This window comes from Drosophila montana, unplaced genomic scaffold (assembly GCF_035044405.1).
Source record: "Drosophila montana isolate Dmon_TW-CO22-7 unplaced genomic scaffold, ASM3504440v1 contig_1_1, whole genome shotgun sequence".
In the NCBI taxonomy this organism is placed as follows: Eukaryota; Metazoa; Arthropoda; class Insecta; order Diptera; family Drosophilidae; genus Drosophila; species Drosophila montana.
The window spans coordinates 611,272-630,753 of NW_026996920.1; the positions used below are offsets into that span (position 1 = coordinate 611,272).

Here is a 19,482-nt window from a genome sequence, read left to right on the forward strand (position 1 = left end):
GCATATGTACAGAGGAAAGATCAAATATGTGCAGCGGCATCTCGAAACTGGGTACAGGGTAACTCGTAGTCGAGAGCGTTTCCGACTTCTTATTTTTGTTGTTGTTGCGCCTCTTTGTGTGTGTCTTTCAGATCTTCGCGCATACATAGTTGCATACAAATACAATTGTGTAATAATTCTGCGGGCAAGTTGTATGCCCAACTTGGTCTAAAAACGTGATGCAATTAAGCGTTTAAGATCTCGGCGATTGAGTCGAAGGCACTTTAAATGGATGCGTGTGTGTCAGTGTGTGTGTGTGTGTGTGTGTGAGTGTGTGCAGAGGAAGCAGCAAAGAAGTGTGAAAAAAAGGGTAAGCAAAGTTATGATTATTGTACGTGTTCTTGTACTTAATCTGGTAATCAATTTTTTCCTGCCTTCATTTCGTATTATTATTATTTTGATTGTGAGAATTTTGTTCTTGCATGACTTAATGAACGTTTGCGGAGCATGAGAAAGTTTAAAATAATTCGTAATTATGGAACAAATGTAACTAATTTGCCTAGCCGAGATGCCTGACAGACATTCCAGAACTCTCGGAAGCAACCAGATGCCAATGACAAAAAAAATGTTCCGTTCATGAATGTAATCAGAGCTTACTCCACTTTTGTGGAATAGTAGGTGTCCCAGGCAATCGAGACCACCCATGATTAAAGACCTTAGTCATAGTCAGCCCACTTGGCGCACATTGAACCCAAGTACCAAATACCAGACTATCAGCTAACCCAGAAATACGACAAAAAGCATCCACAAAAAAAAAAAATAGACGAACAGAAAAACTTTGCCAAAAGAATGTCATATCTGAATTTCATTGTAATTTTCTATTTTCATTACGGAAGCCCCTACAACACTTACAATACGCACAATATTTTTGCTTGGTATCATTCTTTAGCGGCTTAAATATATCGTGTCATTCGCATCAAGGAGGAGGCTTGCTCAAGTGAACGTGACAGCAACAGAGAGAGAGAGAGAGAGAGAGAGAGAGAGAGTGAGAGAGAGAGAGAGACACTTGACATAGACATAGATACGGCTATAGAGGAGGAACTCCAAGTGGTCTTTTGTGCAGACGATCTCTTTCGATGATTTGCCATGACCAGTGAAAGCAGAACGTAATCAGAAAGACTCGGAGCTTCGGATAGCAGAATGGCAACAAATAGGTAGTTCAAGTGCTCTTAAGCTGTGCAGAATCCAAGAAATAGCCCAAGCACACCGAAGACTAAATACTCTTCATATACACTCTTGTTGATAAGCCAAATATGGGAAGCCCCGCCAACAACCTAAGAGTTTAATAAAATAATAATAAAAAGCAGAATTAGAAATGAGTACCAATAATAAGAGTATTAAAAATAAAACAATATATGAAATCCTTATATGACATTGAAGCACACATTGCACGGTTTTTATAAGGATCGTGTGGATCTCAAAGTATTTTTCTGGTCGAAATTTCAAATTTAACTCGATCATCTTCCAACTTATTTTCAAAATCTTACATAAGAACTTAATTGGAACTTAGAATAATCCATACAAAAGTTTGGAAAGTTAGCAGAAGATGGTTGTAAGAAACTTCTTTATCCTATCGATCTATTTTAAATTATTATCTATTCTAAATTATGGGCAATGTCTAACCTTTCAATCAAAAATAATTGGTCCAGGCAAAGCCGGGTAGCAGCCGCTGACCCTTTAGTCTAAAGATCGGGGACCCATTCGCTGATCCATTTGACGAGGCTATCTTTCAATGCCTTCCACGCTGCATGACATAGCTATAGTACCCACTTTTAGAGTATCAAAATGCAGAATGATTCCTGCTCCATGACACAGCGCTCTAATTTGTGTGCATGTAATTATTTCAGGTAACTCGGCAGCGATTTGTTTTGTACACTCGCCCCCCCTTCGCGCCGCTCAGCTATCTTGAGAGTTGGCCGTAGACGTCGAGTTGAGACCCATTTTGGGCGGAGGGCAATGGCAACATATTAAAAGTAAGTGCCACTTAGGTTTTTGCCTAAAACTTTGAGAACTTGCGCAAAAAAAAAAACTAAGTACCGAGCGAGTCAGTCACAGTCTGGCAGTGAAGTGACTCTACTTGACTCCATGCCACACCATTCCACTCGAGTTGGGCACATTTGTGGTTATGGGTCGACGACGTGGATCATTCGATGCTGGCCTGAGCAAAGGGTGGTGGAGGGGTAGGGGCATACTATGTGCAATGCAATTTCTAAAACGTGATTCGTGCAAAGACAAAATGCCAGCCTCAGTGGAGCACAACAAAAGACCATTAATATAATTTGTGTCTGGATATTGTGCCACTCTCCAAATTGCCAGTTTGCCCCAAAGACGCGCGCTCGAGAGTCCCTCAGTTCGTCCTAAGCGATTTTGAGGCGACGCAACTCGGAGGCGATTCCGCTGGCCGTTCCAAAACTCAACTGGTTGCAAATCAAGAGCCCCCCAGACTTGATGTTAAGCCAACATGCCACAGTTTTCATATTGCATTGTTTCCAATGGGCTTCCTTCCCTGTGCCCAGTGCCCAGTGCCCAGTTCCCAGTTCCCTGTTCCCAGCTTCCAATTTCAGATCAAATGGGCCGCTGACACGATCGTGTCGTCGCCCTCGGAATTATATCGTGGGCGTGTGTGGGCTTTTACTTTTATTTATTTTACGGAATCAATGAAAAGGCCACACAATTTACCCGATGTCGTTTCATTTTTATTGCCAAACATCCGAATTGAAATTACGCTTAATATGAACTTATGGCACAGCAGGCCTCAGGGACAAATAAATCAATATAGACAAATTTACTGGGAATAATAAACAAGCATTCAAGTGCCAGCGTTAAGCTGTTTAACTGGCAACTTAATAAAAGGGTCAGGCATAGGATCGATTCGGTATTAAGGAGTGCCTATTCTCAGTACCCATTCCAATAATCAACCCTCTTCCGAAACTCTGTCAGTAGCCAAGCGATTTCTAAGGCAACTATCTTTGCGATCTTGATTTGGCTTCCACATTGAACCTGTTTAAAATGCAAATATAGAAAATTTCTGAAAATTGTAATTCCCGCAAACTTCGAAAATGTACAAAGAAATTATCAACCTCGCGTTCGCATAAAATAAAATAATTTGTATTCGCGGGGATTCGATTCCTAAACTTCGAGTCGCCACTTAGGTCAACGCGGCACTTTTCGCTAGCTTTTTCATACAAACTTTGACCTCCGTTTTCCCCACTTGGAGGTCAAATTTTTGAATACCCCGTCATAATATTCAGTTCTTTAAAAATGGAAGCTACCTATCGCGACCTACTGTGCAGATTGTGCCTCTCACTAGCAAATTTACTTTATATATCCGATCTAGTCATACGCAAGAATGCAAAGATTTTTCCTGGCTTCAAGTCTATAAAGTATTCTCAGTATTTATAATGTACTTTGTCTGAACACTTTAGCTGGTCAACCCTTTTAGAATTTTCTCGGATGTTTTATTCGCTTTCAAGGCAAAGTCTGCAAGTGTCAGCCTCCACAATTTTAGGCTTGTGTAAGATGTTGTTAATACCCTCTACAATGGAATTAATAACCATGCAATATTAGACAACATTAGACCTTGAATTAACTCCATTGCAATATGTGGACTAAAATAATGTCTTTGTATTTCTATAATTTTGGGCGAAGCATTTTCTTTAATATTAAAAAATTATTAGACCATAAAATAGGTCCATTGCAATATATGGACTAAAATATAGTCGTATAATTTTTAAAAAATACGATCTTAAAATAAGACCAAATTTGCCAAAAATTGGATTTATTTGTATTATTATTTATTTATTTATTTTCATAAGTCTTAACTATTTTATAACTTAATATAAAATATTAAAAAAATCGGAACTCTGAATGTAACAAAACTTTAAAGGTTTATTAAAAATATTAAAATTAAATGTAAAGTAAAAAAACCAATATTTATTAAAAATTAATATTGCAATCTACTTTTATTGTATACATTTGGTATGTTCTCTTTGCTCTTGGAGCGCGCTTATCTGTTTAGCAGTTTCTTCCTTAACTTCAGTTCGAGGAACCTTTCAAATGAGGCAACAAATCAGCGAGAAGAACAAAGCCAACTGCGGTTACCAGCGAATTCAGTCATAAACTTAGTGGCCACCAGTGTGGTTAGGGGAACAGCTCGGTTCTGGCCTGGTCAGATGAGGTCTGGTCTGGTTGGTAATATCGTAAAGAAAAGTCTTTATGAGACGCCTAGAGATGACTGCGCTGCCGCTTGGTGGACGGCGATCGCGTTTGATGATAATGAAGACTTTGCGACAATGAGTTCTCACTTGGCGGCGGTCCGGGTAGGATCGGGGAGCAGCTAATGATGGGAACGACAGAATCGGGCGAAGGAAAGTGTCCGCTGGGGCCACACGCGCGCGTGCGCGGCGAGAACTTGGAATTGGTTGCGGTGGCAGATTTGTGTGGCATGTTGCATGGCGTTTTTGGAAATTTCAATGCAGCGCACTTTCATTTTCAGTGCGCAGCGTCGCATAATTAATTGCGACCGAAAGTGGACAACAATTTGAGCAGCCGTCGCAGAAAGTAAAATGTGCGCCAAAGGAACAACGAACCTGTCCACCAGAAAATAAACCGGATCATCAATTGCAGGCCAAGAGCTGCGAGCTGCAAGCTGCGAGCTGGGTGCTGGGCAACTTTCTTCTTGCTGCCGCTTCTGACACACTAAACTGACGCAACGTGCGGCAACAAGTGCAGAGCATTCGCCACATTTCTGACTGCCACATGGGACGCCCACGAGCCTGCGAGACGGTGGCGAGCTGCGGCTCGCGGCTTCCTGCCGAGAAAAAGTGGCAAAGACTGTGGCATAAATGAAAATTAAGCATGTTTATGGCCAAGTCTGCGCCAAGGTGCAACAAGCATTGATCGGCGGGGCAGGGGCTGCTGCCTTCATGCCTCATTCACACGCTGCAACCGAGACGCACTCAAGGAGTGCTGCGGCGGCAAGCATCGAAAGGGGGAAGGGGGCCAGGGGGTAGGCAGACAGAACCAGTTTAATGGCGCATGAAATTTCACCGAAAAATCGGCGTATCTGCGTCTAGCTGAGGTGGCAACCGTTGCAACATTTGTTGCGGGCGTGCGGGAGACGCTAGACAGGGGGCAGCAGGCGGCAGGCGGGAGGCGTGGCACAGCAAGTTGATTTGCTTAAAAGAAATTCACTTTCCTTTGGTTTTTACATTTTCAAACAAACGTGTGTTGCGGACACAGGCAAAGGCAAAGAAGGTCACGTTGTTGTAGATCATGAGGATTCGACAAGACGCCAGGCGGCTTTCGGCTTTCGGCTTTCGGATGGGAGCTGGAAGCTGGTCAAAGTCGGCTGGCTCTAAGGCTAACAAACCCCAAAAAGCAAACACAATTGAATGCAACTCGCATTGGCAATGAGCGAAAAATACTTTTAATGAAAGTTGGCACTTTGCTTTTGGATGCCTCTTTTTTTATTTATATATTTTTTGCTCGTTTTGGGTGGATTTTATTTTTCTTTTCGTTTTTGATTTGTGGCAGGCGACATGGAAAATGACAAGGAAAATGCTCGCTGCACAGTCGCTTCATTGCTCCGTTTGGCTGTGTTCGTGCTTTTAGCTGCTTCCAAGGAGTTGGCCAAAAGGTGTTTAACCGTTAACCAATTGGCTGTAAGGCTGCGTCTTGATGTCCCTCTCTTTAATTGGCCTCATGCTGATCTACTTTATGGCTAAGGTAGTGTGTCCCAAGCACGACTACCCAAGAGAACTAGCTTCATATTAGGGCTTCAGTAATTCCAATTGTATTTAACAACTGTCCTGCATATCGAATATATGCATCCCAGATATATATTAATACTAAATGTATATAGGAAGATATGGATTTAGATCCTATATGAAGCTTAGCCCTTCTTTGCACAGTATATTCCATTTTCATGCTTGCCCACGAATGAATTTATTGGTTAAAGCGAGTAAAATGTGGAATATATAGTTTTAAAAGTATTAAAAATGTTCAAAATGCATATATATATATATATATGTAAAAACAAAAATTTTGAACAGAAATTAGAATTTCTGTTTTAATGGAATTTCGCTTGAAACAAACTATTATATTAGTTTATAAATTACAAAAATATTGTATTATAAAATATTAAATCATTAATCATAAATATAGCATATTTAAATTATATCGTTATTATATTGAACCGTATTAATAAACAATCCTACAAATGATATCATACTTTATGCCAGAAATCGAGTCCATGGGAGTGTTTCATTAACAATTTTAGAACAATTACGCCATTATATATTCAATATAAGTATTATATTTTAAACCAAAAATCGAGTCTGGCTATGGCAGGATTTTTTATATTATAAAACAAATTTTAAATCAAAAATCGAATGTCGTTCTGTTGCACTGTATTTTTTATTTAACACTTAAACAAGAAATACGCTGGCCTTGCAAGTTGCTAACAAGAATAAGAAGTCACCGTTTGCAGTGTATTAGCATGTTATAAGTGTGTTCCGTGTGTGCGATAAATTCTGTTATTCTTCGTGTGGTTCCTCCTCATCGCGATAGGGTCGATTGTTGTGCATTGCTGACCAACGAGGAACTTGGGACAGCGCCCAATACGGAAGGATCATCATGATCAGAATCGGCCCCACACCAAAGATCAGCCTCTGCGCCGTGGACATAGGAAAGCGCGGCGGGCCACAAATAGGCGCATGACGGCGCACCTGCTGCAACTGGCCGCCATATCCAACCCCAATCCCAACCCCAGTTCCAAGTCCACCTCCGCAACCCTTCGTAAATGTTTCACCGTGGGAAGCACAGGCCCGTTTAATGGGCACAGTTAAAAGATTGCTCAACAGTGTGAAACTCATCTTGAATGCTGCAAAAAAAAAATATTTTTGGAAAATGGCAAATTTTAAGGAGAAACACTTACTGGAAAATTGAACAGCTATGTTGAGTCAAACAAGACTACTGACTACTACTGACGAGTAAGTTAAGTGAAAACTGAGCGAGGCAAAGTCAGAGCCAACTGAGATTTGGATATGAAAAAATCAGGAAATGTCCACAGGGTTCAAATGGGCAATGCGCAAAGGTTAAATAAGCATTAAAAATGCTAATGAAAGAGTTTCGGCTGCCGTCTGGGTATGTGGCCCGCGGGGGCTTTCTTTATTCCGTTTTGATTTGCGCCCAACAATGTTGCAAATAATAAAACAAAGACAAAATAAATATGAAAAGACGCTGTGAAATTATTACATTTGGCATTGCGTGCGCAAACAATTGACTTTTTTCGCCTCTCGCGACAGCTAACAGCGGCACGAGAAGTGATCGGATGATTACATAAAATGCGAATTGGAATTCATAAGTGGCAGGGGGGTCGCCCAAATCAGCTGAAAGCCAGATTATACGCATGGAGGCTTAGCTGTCACTCAGCCGTAGTTTATAATATTCAATTCAATATTTAAATAGAGTATGCAATATACAACGTTTGGTTGCTGTGTAGAGTAAATCACATCGACTACACTTATCGATAACTTCGCACACATTTTGAATGAAGTGCGCGCACCAACCCAAGCTATCGCCGCACCACCACATTAAAGTAACAGCTGTTGCGTTTGTCTCCAAAATGCCTCTGTTGAAACAGAAGAGTAAGCTGCTGTTAAATTAAATATCCCGTGTGAGTAGTTCCATTTCTTTCAAATTTAATTTACATGGTCCCAATTATTTTGCTACACAACTCCTTCAGCCAATATCACTTAGTAACGAGAAACGACTATCTTAAAAACAGTAACAAATTAGTGCGCGCTGTTAACATATGATTTTTGGGTGCCCACAGCTGTGCTGTTAAGCTACATCGTTTCAAGAGCAAAACAAAACTAAACGATGCAGGAAGCAGACGCTCATAAAGCGCGTATAACGCAAATCGAGGAGTTTATCAACGATGTGCTTAAAGAGGATCTCAAGCAGCTGGAGCACTACATCAATCTTTTTAACGAGGAGATCATGGAGTATGTACAGTTAAAGAATACACTGCAGACCTTTGGCGACCATATGCCGGCTGGCTACAAAACGCAGGTGAACATTGGCAGCAACATTTTCATGCAGGCGCGCGTCAAGCAAATGGACAAAATCCTGGTTAACGTGGGCAAAGAGGTGTATCTGGAAATGAGCATGGACGAGGCGATACGCTTCAGTGATGTGCGCATTAAAATTCTAACCAAACAGGCGGATGTGGTGCGCGAGGAGAGCGTCAAGAAGCGCTCCCAAATCAAGATGGCTCTCATAGCGATCAGCGAGCGGGAAAAGCTGCTGCAGCAACAGGATGACAGATAGCGGGCGATGGCTTAGGTTAGTGTTAGAAAATGCTCTACAAAATTTATCGAGCTTTAGTAGCCCGATTAAGGATACCCGCCTAAAAGCAGTATATTAATGAATTTTCAAGTCAAGTCAAAAAGCTTTACACAAGCATATACTCTAGTTATTTTGTCTTATAAATTACAACTTTGAATTTACAGCTGTTGTCCTAATGTGATAAAAAAAAACAATCACGCGAAATGAACCGATTTGAAAGAATAAATATTCGCATTAAACCGCAAGCAGAAGGGATGAATAAACATATTCTACAGCAAGCTGGATGTAGACTTGGACCCACTCAACTGCCAGGGCTTGGTCTGTTTGGCGGATGATTGTTGCTCGCCGCCTGCAGCAAATCGTTGATTTATGGAAAGATCAGGCAGGGTGCCGGCATTAAGGGTTTTGCACTGTTCGGATAGGCGCTCTGTGGTGTTGCACATGAACCTCATACGGTTGGCCATCTGCGGGTTAACGTGGTTAATGAATTGAATAAGACGTGGTTTAGTGAGCACTCACATTATCGTGCACCTCTTGCCCGCTGAGGACAACACTATCCGGCTGCTCGTAACCACCGCCTACAAACCGACTACTGTTGACCGCGACCTTGAAACGTCGCAACTCTACCTCGAGCAGACAGTAGTCGTTATATAGACGCCTGTATTCCTCGCACAGACGCTGGTTCTCCTCCAGCAATAGGCTGATATGCTCCTCGGCACGCTTGATGCACTGGCGCATTGCTTCATCCGATCTGATCTGCGCATCCTTCCACTTGCGGAATGATTCTATAATCTGTTGCTGCTGCTCGTTCACGTTCGTCTGCTGTCTGCAGTTAAGGATGGGGAATCAAATCAAATCAGACTGGTGATGGACACGCTATCGGATCAACCGTACCGAATACATACTTCAGCTTGAGCTGCATCTGTTTGCATTCACAGGCAACGGCGCGCATTTGCACTCGGATATCCTCGTTGGCTTGGCAAAGACGTTCCAGCGTTTCCTTGTGTTGGCGCTCCTCCTGCTTCAGATGGTTTTGCATGTCGCGGACGAGGCAACGCGATTTATCAAGCTCCGCCTGACGGCTTTTCAGCTGATCGGCCTGCGCCCGTTCCCGGCCAGTGCTCTTGGCGTCCTTCTCCTTAAGTGCGGTTACCTCTTCACGCAACAGATTTCGCTGTGCCAAGATATTATTTTATAGAGTTAGTTATAGAGTTAGTTTTTGTCCTCACCTCTGTTTTTAGCTCATCCTGCCGCTTCTTCAGTTGCTCCACGCAGTCATGTAGGTTTTGCACTTCGCGATCCGCTCGCCGCAACTTCTTGGCCTGCTCCTCATAGTTATTCATGAGCTCTTCATTGATTTGGCATAGCTTCTGCCGCTCTTCCTCCTGCGCTTTCAGTAAACTGGCAATTTCCAAAACTTTTTGAGACTGTTCAGCTAAGGGAATTTATTAGACCTGCCAGTTGCTTGGAATATATCACTAAAACTCACTATTCTTTTGTTTCAGTGCTGAGATTTCATCCTTGAGTCTGTTGGTCTCATTGAGGTCGATGTAACCATTAACCGTTGAGCGCAGCTGCTCGATTTGCTGATCACGATCCAACAATGCATTCTGTAGACTTTGTATTTGACAAACTAGTCTTTTATTCTGCAAAAGGAAACATGCAAGAATTCAAACAAGGCGGAATTGTTAAAAAAGGATTAAAGGAATTTAATATAGGAAATAATAATAAGGAGCAAAGCTAAAGGATTTGCAGCTAGCTTAACCATAATTAATGTTAGATTCAGCTTTCTTCGACGTATCCGTGCCGACATTTGGGTTAAGCGTGCTTTTATACAAAAGCTATCCTACCGATTCATCCCACTATATTATGCATTACTGACGATTCAGATCATAAGTAAGGAATATGGTAAGTGGGCACGGAAGATTTAATACTTTGGAAGATTTAATACTTGGAAGTCGATACTACCGATTGTTCCTATAGGAACCATAATATAAAAGTCACCTATTTGGTTAAGCTTTACAGATATGTATGGATATATTTGTGAAGCTCGTAGTTGCCGAGATTGTTGGAGATATCTTGAAAGACAGAATTCTATATGTTATTTTTAGACCGAGACTGGTGGAGATATCTTTAAAAACAGAGAACTTTATAATCTAATTTTTAGACCGATTCTATCTATAGTACCATATCGTATAATAGACCAATGTTGATTACATTCGATCACAGTGAAACGTTTTTATACGAGATCTTAATTCTCATTTGCTCATTTGCTCATTTGTAAAGAGCATGATAAAACTTGTATATGTTGATTGTTTGGTCAAGATTTCTTCAGAAACTAAAGATTTTATTACTAGAAATTCGTTTTTATTCGAACGTTAGGAAGGTCTTCGCAAAGAGAAACCACTTTGCATAGAAACAGACAGACAGTAGAGCGTGCTTATATTGTCTGGGTTATGGGATAAAATGATAATAGCCTATACAATAAATACTAGAAAAAAGTAAAAAAAAACTACTTCTACTCTTATAATTATAATTCCCAACTTGTAGCTCGAGCTCATTTGCGCCGATTCGTGTCAGTTCCTCGTAGTAGCTCTGCTCCGATTCCTTGGACGTAAAATCATTTTGTTGTTGCTGCTGCTGCTGTTGTATTTGTTGTTGTTGTACTTGTTCCGTGAGCTCTTCCAGATCGCGCTGAAACTCCTCAATTATGCTCAGGTAGTTGTCGCGGGTGGCCTGAAGTATCTCCGATTGCGTCTGGCAGTGGAGCAGAGTGTGCTCCAGCTGCTGTCGATGCGGACAATCCGCGCCAATGTCAGTCTGCAGTCGAAAAGCGATACTTATGACAATCATATTCAAAGTTCGAGTACCTGAGCCTTACCATCTCAATTGTCTGATATCAGACGGGCCCCAGACACAGACGCTTTATGTGTTTGTTTATGTTATTCTTTGGATTGTTTCTGGTGTCGAATGATGTCGGGCTTTCGTGTCGATATCAAATTGCAGCTCGCTCAAAATATTTATAAACGCCACGTATTTTGCCGTCATTACCATTTCATTTAGTTCCAATAATATTGCTATTAAAACTTTCGTCACGGAAATGAAGGCAAATCCAATTCCGACCTTGTGGGTGGCACCCCAAAAATGTGGCAAAGTTTCAGTTTTCAAAGTTCCTATTCTTTAGCACTTTCACCCGCGTCGCCCAGCCCCCAATTATTTTATAGATATGTTTTATTATATTTTGCCAATACCTTTGACTGTTTGACATGGATTTCCAAATAAACTTCTTGCACTCGGTATTAAATTATATCGTGAGCCCCAACTTGGTCGAGCTCTTAAGGCGGCTGGGAACGAATGCATGGCTGCGCGCACTTAAAACACTTTTAAATGTCTATTATGTGGGCCGATTTTTACGATTCTTAATTCCATGTGAAAATCGATTTCAGAAGTTTTCATAGCGGCTAAGCCCCTATTAAATTAGTTAGTCTTTAAAGTTGAGGGAAATTATATGTCAAATAAATGACGAAATGCCGCCATACCTTTCACCACTTGGCTCTAATATTTTAGAATATTGTCTATATGTATATAATCACGCACAAGATAAATATGTTTTTATTTATGAACTTTTTCATATACTCTCGCTGATTTTTTATTAAGCCAGCAAGACAAGTTTGAACTAAACTGGTTCGGACTAATAAAGATGCAATTTTTTTAAAGTATAATTTATTTACATGAGCTCGAATCTATAATCGGATTAAATTGTGAAACATACTTTTTTTAGAAACTGATTTGGTTCAAAGCCCGTTAATTTTTTTTTTAAAATATTGCAACTATTTTTAATAAATATCTAGGCTGGTTCGAGCCGAACTGGCTTGAGCCTGGAATTTGATTATTTTCTTTTAGCGAATCGGTTTAAATTCAGAAATTAAATATTTCATTTCCGATGAACCGAACCTTAAATGAAAGTAGATGGATAAAGAAGTCTCGAACCTAATCCAGAAGCGATGTTTTGGTAATATTATTTGCCTGTTGCTTTTTCAAGTAAAATACCTGAATTCTATATCAAATTTTATTGTTCTATTAATATCTGGAAAAATATAAGCCAAGGTACGAGTAAAAAACTTAGTTCGTAGCTGTAGAAACGCAGGTTGACGAACCGAGATGAGGTCGTGAGCCGAACTACAAGATATTACTCTACATATATAAAAACATATTTGGGACAAGGGATATTTTAATAAACTTTCGTGTTGCTGTCCAAGCAATCCGCACTAAATTTGCACCCTTCACACGTTCCGAGCACTTTTCACTTGCAGCTTAACTTTTGGCTGCTTGGGGAAAACAATTTGCACATTTGGCCAACTTTTCAGTTTGTTGGCTGGAAGGATAAACTTTGTTAATTGCACACGTATCCGTTAGCCATCAGCGACGCGTCCTGCTCGTAGTCTTGCCACCTGGTAAATATTATCGCCTCGCCCAGACACTTCACGGCGGGCGTCAACTTCGTGGCCGCAGGAGTAGACGACGATGACGAGAAGTCGTCGTCCTGGCATACAAAGGGCGCCTCGATGTGGGTGCAGCTAATTAAGGCACATGAACTGTTTGTTTTATGTCTTGATTTTGTGCAGCGCGACGGGGAGAAACATTGCCAGCACCGCGGCTGATTATTATATTTGCCGATTTCATATTTCCAACTGTGTTTCCGTTTCGATATTCTGTTCCCCGACAGGTTTGATTTGTTTCACGCAAATAAACAGCAACGTTGACGTTGGACGCGGACTACTCCGGCGACCATTCGGCTGTCTATCTGCCCCCTCAAACCCCCTTCTCCTCCTGGCATGCTCATCGATATGCATATCAGGGCTCGCAGCTCGCGTGTCGATTGTGGGCAAATAAATAACACGAAACCTATTTCAGCTCCTAGCTGCTGAAGCGGGCGGGGAGGAGCTTGCCGCCCTACCCGCCTTTCAGGGTTCACCAGAATTGCAGTTGAACTCGCGCGGAGTTTCAAGCGATTTGTATTTGTCCAATGTAAACAAATAGTAAGTCTTCGTTTCGAGTCTTTTTTCACAACAGATTTGAGTGCATAAATCAAACGACTCGAATGGTAATATACTTCAACTACGGTCGGGAACTGCAGTATATTATGTATATGGTAATATATATATAACAATGGGGAATGCAATTTTATTGCATATATCATTTATAGGACACCCGAGGGGGTCCTTAAAAAAAACAAACGATTCATTGTTAACGAGGGGGCATGCGAGAAATGGGGAACTACGTACTTGTTAGAATATTGAAAAGAATAAGAATACAGGATGGGGATCATTATAGGTCAAATGGGGAACTTGGTATTTAATAGGATATTTAACAAAAAAATGTGGAAATGCATATTTGATAGGGTATCGAAACAACTGAGATCACCCTATCATAATCCGTCCATAAAATAAAATAATCCCTTTTGATAAAGTTTTGCAGATATGTGGGGATTTAATTGGTAATGGATAGCAGTTGCCGGGAGTTTGATTTAAATATCTAGAAAAGCTGAAAACTTTTCCGAATCTTCCTATAGATCTATAAAATGCAACTGTCCGATGGTGATAAGAAAAATAACAACCTGCATAAGTATAAAAAATTTAACACATAAAAAGCTACTTTTTGAAAGATATTTAAACTTATACATGCCGAGTTGGGTCAAGATATATTGATACAACAAAATTCTATGGCAGCCACATGATATAGTACTGAAAATAGCACTCGTAAATGCCAAAATCAAATATGGTATATTTACTGAAACTCGCTTGCATTCGATCATTAAGGTCGCATCTGTATGAATAGGGAGGAACCGGCAATATCCTCCCCCCCCCCCTCCCCCCCTAGGAGTTAGAAACATGTTCTTGGGCAATTATTTATTGAAAACCTGTTTCGTACAACGGGATGAGTTCCCTTTTGGCCAACTCCAAAGTACTTCATAGTTTTTAATCGTGTGACTGCATTTAGGTCCAAATGACATTATTTCCTTATGAGCTTGGAAACAATATCTTTGGGGGTACAGCTAAGTTTATTTTTTCCGTTGCTTTAATACTATAAAATAGTAGTTCTAGTTTGTAAATAGAAAATTTATTTTTATAATCAGCAGATTTCATTGCTAGAGTGTTACTCAAATGATCTCCAACACGAACAGACTGTACAATCCTAATATCTCAAAAATCAATCGAACTCTAAGAACAGCCCTCGTTTGCGCCACAATTTGCATGTGTGGGGGCAACAATTTATATTTATATATAACTATATACTATACAATATATTTGTTGTGTGTATGTAAATGTAGTTAGTTGTAACTTTTGCCTTTGAAATTTTTTGGCGGGAACTTGCTGCATTATTAAAGCTAATAAGTAGTCGTACATTATAGAACAAAGCTTATGGCTAAAGTTTACTTTTAGGTAACGTTTGTCGTTTATCTTACAAGTGTAGAAACTTACGATAAATTAAACTAATTTAAACTATGCTTAAGCGGCGGCTGCTTGGAGGGGGTTAATAAGTCGCAAGCTGTTGTTGTTGCAGTTGTTTTCGTAGTTGTAGTTGTTGTCGTTATCAGCTATGTGGTGTGGGGCTCACTTTTGTTGGTCTGAATTTGATAAGAACTCTCTGGGTACATAACCGTCGAATACGATAAATTGAAAATATATGCAATTACTTACGGTTAAAAGTTGTTTCTCCTGCTCCCCACTATTCTCTAGCTCGTTTAGTTTCTCGTACATTTCCATGATGGCAACGCAAAATGGATTATTTGTCGATTTCTCTGTGTAGATCTCCTCATAAGAGAGATCGGAGCAGCGCTAGAGAAAAGGTGCAATCAATTAGTAATTGAAGTGTAATTGTAATTACTTGTGTATTAATTATAATAAAGCTGGACTAACCAATTTGGAGAGTAGATCAGCTATCTGCTTCAATGCCTCACAGTTTTTGACATTTATGGAACGTTCAGCTTCGTATAGGCAACGGATTTCCATCAGTTCAACTAAAGAATCAATCGTATATATAATATGGTAGCTTTAGCTGTGAATACGTACCTCGGTGCTGGACTTCCAAACGCTGGCATCTGGAATTGAGCTCCTTGTTGCATTCGTTGATGTTCCATAGGCGGCGACGCAATGCATCGATGAGCTGTACATCAAAGTCGTCCTCAGTCATCTGGGTGCTGCAGGCAATCGGTGCATCCAGCTGATCAAAATTGCAATCCAACGCCCGCAGCTGTGCACGCAAGTTCTCCAATTTGCGTAATGTATCGGCGCGATCGCAGTTCTGAGAAAGCGGTTGAGAAATGTAGTGAAAGCTCTTATAATTAGCGGAGGTTGAGCGTGACCTACAATTCTCTCGAAGAAGCAGGAGAGCAGCTTTCGACGGCACTCCATGGCCTGAAAGTCTTTCTTGCTGATCAGATCTATGAATTCGGTCAGTTCCTTGTTGAGCATGCGCAGCAACTCGCTGGCCTGTTGGTCCTTCTCGTTGAGGCCCTCGAACAAACAGCTGCTGAAGTCCACATGGTTGAAGTCGACATCGAAATCCTCAGTTAAACTTGCCTTGGTGTTTGTTCCGTGCGTCATGCTTGACAAACAATCTTGCAGTTCCATTAACTAAACAGGATTAATATAAATGTTGTTTTTAACATGAAATTTTACTTATAAACGTGAGCAATGTGTTGTGCTTATAAATTATAAATTAAAATCCAAAGCAATATCTACCCCCTGAGGTTAAATACATATGTGCCAAAAAGCAGGCCATGATGTGATACAATTGATTATTTTCAAGTATGTGAGGAATGCCTTGAATAGCTTAGAAAATTGGCTCAGGGGAAAGTTTTTAAAATAATCAAATCAAAGGTGTTTATAAATAAACAGTTTTTATACAAATAGTTTATAAATTATTAACTTTTAATACTAATACGTCTTTGTGAATATGTTGATCTAGTTAAAGAAATATTCGATAAAAATCGATTAGAATTTAACTCTCGAAAACGGTAAAGACTTGCGAAAAACTAGACTCAATACACAAAATGAGCTTGTCATGTTTGGTCGATATTTCCAAATAATCGATACAAATCGATTTTTAGATCTAACTCGAAAACCATAAGGCTAGACACCAAATTTGGTATGTAGGCTTATATATAGTATACACAGATTAGGAATATTTCATTTTATGAATAACTTCCTCCATTAAATGTAGAGCGTTACGCTTTGTTAGAGACACACATTTGTCTGCCATAAGGATCGAACTATATGCATCTGGGTGTATTAAAAAGACATTGCATAAATATTGTTAGGCAATGAAAAGATACGGCAGCAGCAGAAGGTTTTGTGTGTAGCTTGGCGTAAGAGTATCTGCTAGTCGGCTAGAGACTAGCTACTATGGCCTGCGACTATATATTTTAGATTGCAATTCGTCTGCCGATCATTGCATTTGTTAAGAATTAATCAATCGATCAATCTTTCGACTGGCATCTCACCTGCTGATTGAGCTGCGCTATGCACTTATCTTTGAGGATGATCTTCTGTCGCGCGGTTTGGACCACTTCGTCGAGCGCACACATCTGGTCCTGCAGATGGCAGACCTCATCATGCTTGGCGGCCACCTCGTTGGCCAGAGATCTCATGCATTTGGTAACCTGAAATCATATAATGTGCTCAGATAAGAAACCCTCTCGTTGCATATAAATCTAATTTATTTCAAATAATTCAACACGACAGAAATATAAAACGTAAAATTGAAAACATGAGTGCACTTATGAGGGGTCGTAGGTGGAATCGAATTGAGCAAATAAATTTCTGGTCGGCTCGTTTCTATTTGAATCTTCGTGCTTCTAGAAGAAGACAAGTTTCGATGAATGAACGATGCCCCTAGACCCTTATGCTAATTAGCCAACCTACCTTCTCGGCCTCGCTCTCCGGGCGGGGCTGATCGGCCTGTAGGCCGAGCAGCTGATTGACCGTCAGAGTTTCCAGACACATTTCATCCGTGTTCCAGATATTATGATGAAAAGCCTCCTGCACCAGCTTTATAATGGCACAAATGTCCTTGCGCAGCTTGCGATTCTCGTCCAGAGCCTGCTGCTGTTCGCCGCGCACCGATTGGAAACAGTTCATGATCTTCTCGTAGGCCTCCACCTCCATGGCGGACATATTGCCAAATATAATGTAGTTGACATGCAGCAACAAGTCGACCCAATCCTGAAATGTTACCAGGCGCAACTGTGGCGTCACGTTCTGTGCGCGAGGTTGAAATTCAACAATAAAAGTAAAGAGACTTTTAGCAACAAATTTCTTATCAACTATTTGAATCTTTTCGAATATTACTCACCGAATCACCGCCGCTTTGTTGGTCCATGCAATCGATCTCCTCGAGCCGCTTAAGAAATATGCTATTCAGCTCAAAGTTCATCATGGCCGCATCTCCGCATATGCCGCGCAGCTTCTTGAGCTGATTGCGGTAGTGCTCCGTGGACGTGGGCTCCGAACTGGCATTACATTGCACGTGGTCCACACTCGCAGTGCTGCCAGCAGCAGACGCATCTGCTCCACCTCGCAGGCTTGCAAAGAGCGTTGTTATGCTCGGCGGCTCCGTGTCCGGCTGATCCTGTGGCGGTTGCTCCTGTTCCTTCCTAACTGTTTCCAGTTCTTCACGCTTCAGCTCTCGCTCCGTCGCGTCCTCCCCTGGGTTCTTGCGCGCCTTTCTGTCCTGCTCCAGTTGCTGTTCACCTTCTCCTGGCTTCTGGTTGGCGGCGGCACGCGGCGAGGATGACTGCGAACCAGTCGTAGTCAGGCCCAGTGTCGCGGCATTTATGCAAAACGCATTTCGTTGGCTCATTACAAGAAATTATCGTGTATTATCAAAATAAAAAAAAAAATAACAAAATATAAAATGGAACTTTGTTTTTGTTTTGTAATTTCTTTTCTATTCAAGAAAACAGAAATTCAAAATTTTGCCAATTTTTTATCAAGCTTTAGCCTAGAATCGCTTGTGTAATCAGGCCAAGTGTTGTTCTAGTCTGGTTTGGATCAAAAAGTGAATGGTTGACAATTCCCAAGGCATTGCTAATGCCGTCTGGCTTTCTGAGAGCCAGGCACTGGGCCTGCTTTGATTCGAACGATCCGATTTCGTTCCGATACTCAAATGCAGTTTTCCTCACTGTAAATCACGATTCACTAAGGTCACTAACTTTACACACGCAACCGTTAAACAACAAAACGAAACAAAAAACAGAACAAAAACAAAAAGTTAAAAAGGAAAAATAAAATACAAAAATCAACAACAACAGAAGCAACAAATGTTAATAAAATCGGAAAAAATGATATTTCGATTCGCCTAACGTTCAAGCGAACCTTGGCAGCGACGCTGACGTCGTTAGCGACTGAGACGGCGACAGAGACGGCGGCGGCGTGTTCATATCTTTTGTTTGTAGTCTTCTGACGTAGTTTTGTTTATTTTCATAAGTATTCCACATACATATATGTACATATATCAAATATTTCTACACATGTATATATATTCTTGTTTTTTTTTTCACCGTTGTGTTTGCCTCACACACGCGCACGCAAAGTGTAGAGTAAACGGTTTCGGTTTCGGTTTTCAGCTTTAGTTTTGGATACGGCTCCAACTTATTTCTTGCTCTTCGCCCCACCAAGTGGTATTTCGCAATTCCAATTTCGCGACCGCGTGCTGCCCCGTTGCGCTTGGAGACCAGACGGCAACTGAGCGAGCGACACACACCAGAAATATTGTGCGTCTGAAGTGCACACAAGTTACGAGTATGGGCAATATCACTTATTTTATACCCTGTAAGCCGTACAAGCGATAAGCGTGGGTATGCAGGCAGAAAAATTTATCTCTGATTAGCATTTTGTTGTTATTACATCTAACATCTTCTGTCAAAATGTTGCCCAATTGTCAATTCACACTGAGCAACATTTAACATCTAACATCTTCTGTCATTTAACATCTTGCCGTGCCAAAATTCTTCTCTTTTATTTTAACATCTCTAGGAGATGTTCCTATCCCTTCCAGTTCCATACAATACTTAGCAGACTTCCTTTC

General features: G+C 40.9%; 4 protein-coding genes across 5 annotated transcripts; 1 reads left to right on the forward strand and 3 right to left on the reverse strand.

Moving 5' to 3' along the window:
* Positions 1–6,437: 6,437 nt before the first annotated feature.
* On the reverse strand, positions 6,438–7,095 carry LOC135426262 (uncharacterized). Its single transcript, XM_064679293.1, has 2 exons — positions 6,977–7,095; positions 6,438–6,922 (listed from the first exon to the last, which is right to left on the reverse strand). Exon 2 carries the CDS (start codon positions 6,912–6,914, stop codon positions 6,576–6,578), a length of 339 nt encoding a protein of 112 aa, XP_064535363.1. The 5' UTR covers positions 6,915–6,922; positions 6,977–7,095; the 3' UTR covers positions 6,438–6,575.
* Positions 7,096–7,883: 788 nt separating this feature from the next.
* On the forward strand, positions 7,884–8,636 carry Uxt (Uxt prefoldin-like subunit). The gene is made up of 2 exons (XM_064679265.1): positions 7,884–8,388; positions 8,434–8,636. The coding sequence occupies exon 1, from the start codon at positions 7,924–7,926 to the stop codon at positions 8,371–8,373; it is 450 nt and encodes a 149-aa protein (XP_064535335.1). The 5' UTR covers positions 7,884–7,923; the 3' UTR covers positions 8,374–8,388; positions 8,434–8,636.
* Positions 8,483–18,297, reverse strand: LOC135426234 (kinesin-related protein 4-like). Of its 2 annotated transcripts, XM_064679263.1 has the most exons (12): positions 17,749–18,297; positions 17,319–17,654; positions 16,898–17,056; positions 15,762–16,028; positions 15,465–15,696; positions 15,312–15,412; positions 15,093–15,230; positions 9,881–10,037; positions 9,621–9,826; positions 9,297–9,565; positions 8,911–9,217; positions 8,483–8,855 (listed from the first exon to the last, which is right to left on the reverse strand). In XM_064679263.1, the coding sequence occupies exons 1-12, from the start codon at positions 18,253–18,255 to the stop codon at positions 8,661–8,663; spliced, it is 2,874 nt and encodes a 957-aa protein (XP_064535333.1). In that variant the 5' UTR covers positions 18,256–18,297; the 3' UTR covers positions 8,483–8,660. The 2 variants fall into 2 exon arrangements, with proteins under 2 accessions (XP_064535333.1, XP_064535334.1); XM_064679264.1 differs by lacking the exon at positions 8,483–8,855 and having other exon boundaries at positions 9,060–9,217; positions 9,286–9,565.
* LOC135426305 (probable serine/threonine-protein kinase cdc7) lies at positions 10,411–12,087 on the reverse strand. The gene is made up of 3 exons (XM_064679351.1): positions 11,273–12,087; positions 10,914–11,211; positions 10,411–10,469 (listed from the first exon to the last, which is right to left on the reverse strand). Exons 1-3 carry the CDS (start codon positions 11,273–11,275, stop codon positions 10,411–10,413), a joined length of 360 nt encoding a protein of 119 aa, XP_064535421.1. The 5' UTR covers positions 11,276–12,087.
* Positions 18,298–19,482: the final 1,185 nt, after the last annotated feature.

Coding starts and splice junctions, on each gene's coding strand:
- LOC135426234 (XM_064679263.1), bottom strand. CDS start 18,255: ATGAGCCAACGAAATGCGTTTTGCATAAATGCCGCGACACTGGGCCTG. Junction 16,029..16,897: donor TAGCGCAGCTCAATCAGCAG/GTGAGATGCCAG, acceptor AATCCTGTTTAG/TTAATGGAACTGCAAGATTG. Junction 15,231..15,311: donor CTGATCTACTCTCCAAATTG/GTTAGTCCAGCT, acceptor CCTTTTCTCTAG/CGCTGCTCCGATCTCTCTTA.
- LOC135426262 (XM_064679293.1), bottom strand. CDS start 6,914: ATGAGTTTCACACTGTTGAGCAATCTTTTAACTGTGCCCATTAAACGG.
- Uxt (XM_064679265.1), top strand. CDS start 7,924: ATGCAGGAAGCAGACGCTCATAAAGCGCGTATAACGCAAATCGAGGAG.
- LOC135426305 (XM_064679351.1), bottom strand. Junction 10,470..10,913: donor TGGGAATTATAATTATAAGA/GTAGAAGTAGTT, acceptor CTGTCTTTCAAG/ATATCTCCAACAATCTCGGC.